Genomic DNA, 5,395 nt, shown 5'->3' on the forward strand with positions numbered 1-5,395 from the left:
TTACTCTAAATAATCCGTAAAAATGTTTTTTAAAATATTTTTGTAAAATCTTTTATGAATCTTTTTCAAAATATTTTAGAATGGCGCCTGCAAGGTTTCTGAAAAATTGTTTGGAAATATTTTACGAAACTTTTGCTGAAAGATTTAAAAACTTATCGTGTTATGTGGAAACTCATTTCGTCACTCATCCGGTATAGATTTGCTTCTATCTTTTGTAAAATAATGTCCTACATTTTCTGTAAATATCTTGATTATTTTTTTTTCCCATTGTTAACTCTTTTGTTCTATCCTAAAGTTAACAAAATGTAAATAGAATATCGTTGAGCGAAATTATTAGAGGTACTGAAAAGTAATGACAATTTCTTCGATGAGTACACTCACATTTAGTTTGTGTTAATAAAAAATTAGAAAATGATGACAAAAATTTGGTGTTGTTTAGCATTCAAAATGTCCTTAATAAATAAATGTTTTTCGCCATTGAAGAAAAATTTGGATTACTTTTCGGTCCCCCTAATATTTCCTAAGAAAAGGGGAATTTTCATTTGTATCGTGTTTACTTCTACTTATAGTTTCTTTTGAATTTTGTTGTTCGTTTCTTCTAACTTTCTTTTGTATTATCGCTTTTATGATGTAGATATTTATTTGACATTACCATGCCAGCCGCTACAAATGATATAAGAACAAGGGTCCTATATTCTGTAGATAAGATTATTGTGAATACATTTATACTCGTAAGTATTGAAAAACGGTCATTTAAATTTTTTATTTTTAAAAAATATAATTCTGCATTACTGATAATGAAAACAATTAGCATAATCTACATAAATTACTAAGTTACAAGCTAATAAAATTTGTTTTTATTTTTAAATAATATCTATAAGTTGAGAGTTAACGAAAATAATGAATGTAATAAATCTTGTTGTTTTGTTAGGGTTCTTATAAATTACGAGGTGATAATTTTATTTTTCTGTTTCTCTTTTCTTATTTGAGAATCATTTCATTCATTCTTTTCTAAGAAGTATATTTCTAAGAATATATAAATAATAAATCAGTTTATAATAACCATAAATTAATCGTAATTAAATAATAATTCGGTTTGTTTGGAAATCAAATTACAATTCGTTAATAGGAAATCGTGGAGAGGTGGTAATTGAGAAAGTATAAATTTCAGAATTTCAAAGGCAGAATAAGTTATATAAGTATAAGAATAAGGCAGTTAAGACCGATGAGAGAACAGAAATAAGAAATTTTATTTAAAACGAGTTTCGCCGAATTTATCTCGTACTTCTCATTTCGTGTTTATTTTTCTTCTTATGTGAATATCATTGTAGATTTTTTGTTTATTGTGATATTGTTCCATATATAGGTATCAATAATGTCTGTTATTTTTAAACAGAACAATTTAACAATCATGTTTAAATTTGGATTGTCAAAGAAGTTCGACATTCGAAGACTAATTCATAAAACAAGTTGTAATAAAGGTGATTACTCATAATTAACAGGTATTTAAATTATTTCATTTTTTATCATATATATTACATTCTTTTCAGATTCGAATAATATAAATGTAACAGAAAATCTTGCTAAAGCTAACAGAATATGGGAAACTTGCTTTTGGGGAGGCTGCGAAAATGATATTAAAATAAAAGATGTAAGTTCTCATAAATTACTCATATAATTGATTTTTTTTTAATGATAAAATATTATCATTTATTATAATAGTATGAAGATACCAGCTTACTCACGTTAGATAGACCAGATTCTTTAAATAGTCTTACACCAGGAATATGCAAAATAATAAATGAAAACCTTCAAAAATGGAAAAGTAGTAAAAAATTAATAATAATAGAAGGATCCGGTGATAAAGCGTTTTGCACCGGTGGGTACCTTAAAATGCCCCATGCATATCGAGGTATACAAACAGAACATTATGAATGGAATAAATCAAAAACATTTCAAGAATATTATTCGTAAGTTTAATAATACTCCAATACCATACATAATCGTAAAGTAAATTGATAAGAATACAAATATCGTTTTGCAGATTAGGTTATAACATCGGTACATTAAAAGTACCATTCGTAGCACTGATGAATAATGTAGTAATGGGATTAGGATCAGCATTATCTCTCCAAGCTAAATATAGAATTGTTACGGAAAGATCAATTTATGCAATGCCAGAAGTTGCAATAGGATATTTTCCTGATGGTACAGCCTGCTACACTTTTCCTAGATTACAAAATCACATAGGTCATCTTCTAGGTATTACTGGATATAAATTAAAAGGTATATACCAATAAAAATGCTTATATTGTTCTGTGAAATATTAATTTCTCTTTTTGCATTAAACAATTAACTATTAATATTTAATAAATTTTCTTTTAGGTATCGACATCGTTCATTCAGGTATTGCTAGTCATTTTGTTCCTTCAGATAAATTGGAAGATTTGAAATACGAATTGATCAAGTTCAATGGATCCAACATAGAAGAAATTATTAATAAATACCATGTTAATAATTCGAGCAATAATTTTAGCCTCAATCCGTACATAGATATAATTGAAAATTGTTTCTCAGCACCTACCGTTGAAGAAATCTTAGAAAGGTAAGCACAATTTGTCTTTCTTTTTTCTTTTTAAATACAAAATATTTGTTAATTTTATTAATAATATTATTTTCGTTGATTTGTTAAAGATTGAAAAAAGATGATTCAAAATGGTCACAAAAACTAATAAAAATGATTAACTTCGCATCACCAACTTCCTTAAAATTAAGCTTGCTTATTATTCAAAGAGGAAAAGGCTTGGATCTTGCTGATTGTGCAAGAATGGATTTTAGAATGGGTTATCGTTTGCTTTCATATGGTTCTGATATGTTTGAAGGTATATATTTAAATTTGATATAAATTATTATATATTTACTAACATTTATAATATTCTATTCTCATAGGTATTCACACTTTCTTTGGATATAATAAAAAACCACAATGGAATCCACCATGTTTAGAGGATGTAACAATGGATAAAGTAAAAAGTTATTTCGATAATTTACCACCGGAAAAAGAATTAAAATTAAGCAATTAATAAATAACTGAAGCAAAAAGATTAGGCAACTAAATATTAATTTATTTACCTAATATGTTCATTAATTAATAAACCTATTAAATAATTTGAACTTTTACAAGTTAGAATAAAGTATTAGTAATTTAGAATGTCTTCATAAACTTTCAACAAATGATTAATAATTTATTAAAAGATTTGAATAGGAAATGTTTTAGAAAAAAAAGACAAAAAATTCGCTTATAATATACTTATAGACAGATCTTTTAATTATTTAATTATTTAATCGTAATATTAAGTTTTTTTATCATCAGTCAATTATATTATCCCTCAATTATGTATTATTAACACAACAAGATACTTATTTGCAATTATAATATTACGTTTTCTCATTTGTACTGTGAACATTACTTAAAAAGTATTTATTATTACAATGTTATGAAGTAATATGTTACTTACTTTAACAATAAATAAATATCAAATATATGTATATATGTGATACTTATTTATTGCAATAAAGTAAATTTTGTCGTTATGTAGATTTGTAAAGTTATAATACTTTTATCTCTCAAAAATCAGTTATAAATTGATTTCTATTATAATTATGATGATGATGATAATAATAAATAATAAATAGTTAATATCTAAATATTGACATCAGTACTTTGTATAAATAGCTTCTTTGTTATTTAAATATTAGACACAAACATAAACACAAATCTAATTTATTTTTTCTTTTTCTAAAAATCAAAGTTATGATTTTCGTAAAGATAACATATAGTAATTAATAATCCGATTAATGCTCCGACAAAGTAATTAAGATTTATGGGCAATGCCATTTTTATCCTGAAATGAAATTTAATAAATATATTCTAATGAATGATGTACCGAACAAAATTCTTAAACGTATTTGGTAACACTATAAAAGATATGGGACATATCTATTTCAATAATTAATTAAAAAATTGTTGTTATTTCTTACCAATATTTCTGCAAAAAAAAGGAAAAGCTGGATCGTTTCCAGGTATTCGACTGTCCATATAAATAATAAACCAACTAACAAAAGTTGTTATAACTCCTAATATTATTCCCAATATCATTATTAGATAACGATGATCGTACGTTTTGTATAGCAGTGTATCGTATAAAACTTGATAGCAATGATAAATTATATTTGCAAATTTTTCACTGATTATCACTATTTGTTGTACAAATTTGTTCTGCGCATTTTCTACATTGACGATAATATTTGACAATGTAAAATAATCATATAAATTTGATGAAATTTTGACATCTGCTTTGTTATTTACATCTGTTGTATTATATACATCTGTTTTGTTATATACATCCGCTTTATTGTATAAATCTGCTTTGTTGTATAAATCATTAGGGTTTCTGGTCACTATTGACAGTACTGAAATAGAAAGAAAATAATCAGTTAAATTCAACCAAAAGGAATATATTTATAAAATATGTAACATGAAAATAATTCATTGCTAATGATGGCGAAAAAATAGAACTCTTTATAACTTTATTAGATAATCATGTATAACTTACCATAACTGAAATATACTTTTTCAATGGTTATGAACAATAATATTAAAAATACAGTTAAACTAAAGATCCATTCTCTGGATAATCTTTTGCTCTGTGTTATTTTAGATTTATTTTTGTTGACATCATTTTCAAATTTGTTAACACTATTTGTTTTGGCATTAGTATTCCTATACAGTATATCCATAATTTTGAGATATTTTTAATATTTATATATTTAATTAATTTTGAAATATATTTAATTATTGAAAGAAAAAGGAAAATATGTAAAAAGATTGAACTATTTTCTTAAATAATAAATTACACACAAAGACGTAACCTGTGGATGAAATAAGAATAACAATGATTATGTCACTTTAACCTATTACGCATGCTCGGAAGTACATCATCTTTTTTGACAGGGCCGTATTAGTAAAATGAGGTTTTATATTTTTTTCTAATGAAAATTTTAATCTTAAAATATATTAGTTTCCTTATAGCAATATAAAATAGTGAAAATTAAATGAGTTAATTAAAAAAAGAGTACATATTTTATATAACCTTAATCTTTAAAGATTTTATGTAATATTTTTTACATAGAAATAAGAAGAAACGTAAGAAAAAATGTCTTAACATATCAATTAATGTTTATAGACTATAAAACTTAAAACATTATCAAACGCAATTATTATAACAATTATATTAAAGAAAAACAAACTAATATAATAACGTAATAAGCAATTAAAAACGTTTACATCTCTGTTTTTTTCTAGCTTTTTAATAAAAAAAAAGATAAAAGTATA

General features: G+C 24.3%; 2 protein-coding genes across 4 annotated transcripts; one reads left to right on the forward strand and one right to left on the reverse strand.

The window, feature by feature from the left end:
• Nucleotides 1-682: 682 nt before the first annotated feature.
• Nucleotides 683-3,904, forward strand: Hibch (3-hydroxyisobutyryl-CoA hydrolase). Of its 3 annotated transcripts, none has more exons than XM_089179708.1 (8): nt 683-731; nt 1,397-1,481; nt 1,551-1,651; nt 1,723-1,970; nt 2,045-2,286; nt 2,386-2,605; nt 2,695-2,882; nt 2,950-3,904. In XM_089179708.1, the coding sequence occupies exons 2-8, from the start codon at nt 1,412-1,414 to the stop codon at nt 3,081-3,083; spliced, it is 1,203 nt and encodes a 400-aa protein (XP_089035834.1). In that variant the 5' UTR covers nt 683-731; nt 1,397-1,411; the 3' UTR covers nt 3,084-3,904. The 3 variants fall into 3 exon arrangements, with proteins under 3 accessions (XP_089035834.1, XP_089035835.1, XP_015178720.2); XM_089179709.1 differs by lacking the exon at nt 683-731 and adding an exon at nt 1,001-1,315; XM_015323234.2 differs by lacking the exon at nt 683-731 and having other exon boundaries at nt 1,001-1,481.
• LOC107067586 (uncharacterized) lies at nt 3,769-4,985 on the reverse strand. Its single transcript, XM_015323232.2, has 3 exons — nt 4,617-4,985; nt 4,042-4,473; nt 3,769-3,905 (listed from the first exon to the last, which is right to left on the reverse strand). The coding sequence occupies exons 1-3, from the start codon at nt 4,798-4,800 to the stop codon at nt 3,901-3,903; spliced, it is 621 nt and encodes a 206-aa protein (XP_015178718.2). The 5' UTR covers nt 4,801-4,985; the 3' UTR covers nt 3,769-3,900.
• Between the last annotated feature and the right edge of the window lie 410 nt (nt 4,986-5,395).

Source organism: Polistes dominula, unplaced genomic scaffold (genome assembly GCF_049000335.1).
Source record: "Polistes dominula isolate Pdom_NZ unplaced genomic scaffold, Pdom_raw_medaka contig_27, whole genome shotgun sequence".
NCBI classification, from domain to species: Eukaryota; Metazoa; Arthropoda; class Insecta; order Hymenoptera; family Vespidae; genus Polistes; species Polistes dominula.

Excerpts from the sequence above, each read along its gene's own strand:
- Hibch (XM_015323234.2), top strand. The coding sequence starts at position 1,376 with ATGTCTGTTATTTTTAAACAGAACAATTTAACAATCATGTTTAAATTT. Across the intron at positions 1,482-1,550 it reads TAAAACAAGTTGTAATAAAG|ATTCGAATAATATAAATGTA; the intron begins GTGATTACTCAT and ends CATTCTTTTCAG. Across the intron at positions 2,287-2,385 it reads TACTGGATATAAATTAAAAG|GTATCGACATCGTTCATTCA; the intron begins GTATATACCAAT and ends ATTTTCTTTTAG.
- LOC107067586 (XM_015323232.2), bottom strand. The coding sequence starts at position 4,800 with ATGGATATACTGTATAGGAATACTAATGCCAAAACAAATAGTGTTAAC. Across the intron at positions 4,474-4,616 it reads AAAAGTATATTTCAGTTATG|TACTGTCAATAGTGACCAGA; the intron begins GTAAGTTATACA and ends TTTCTATTTCAG.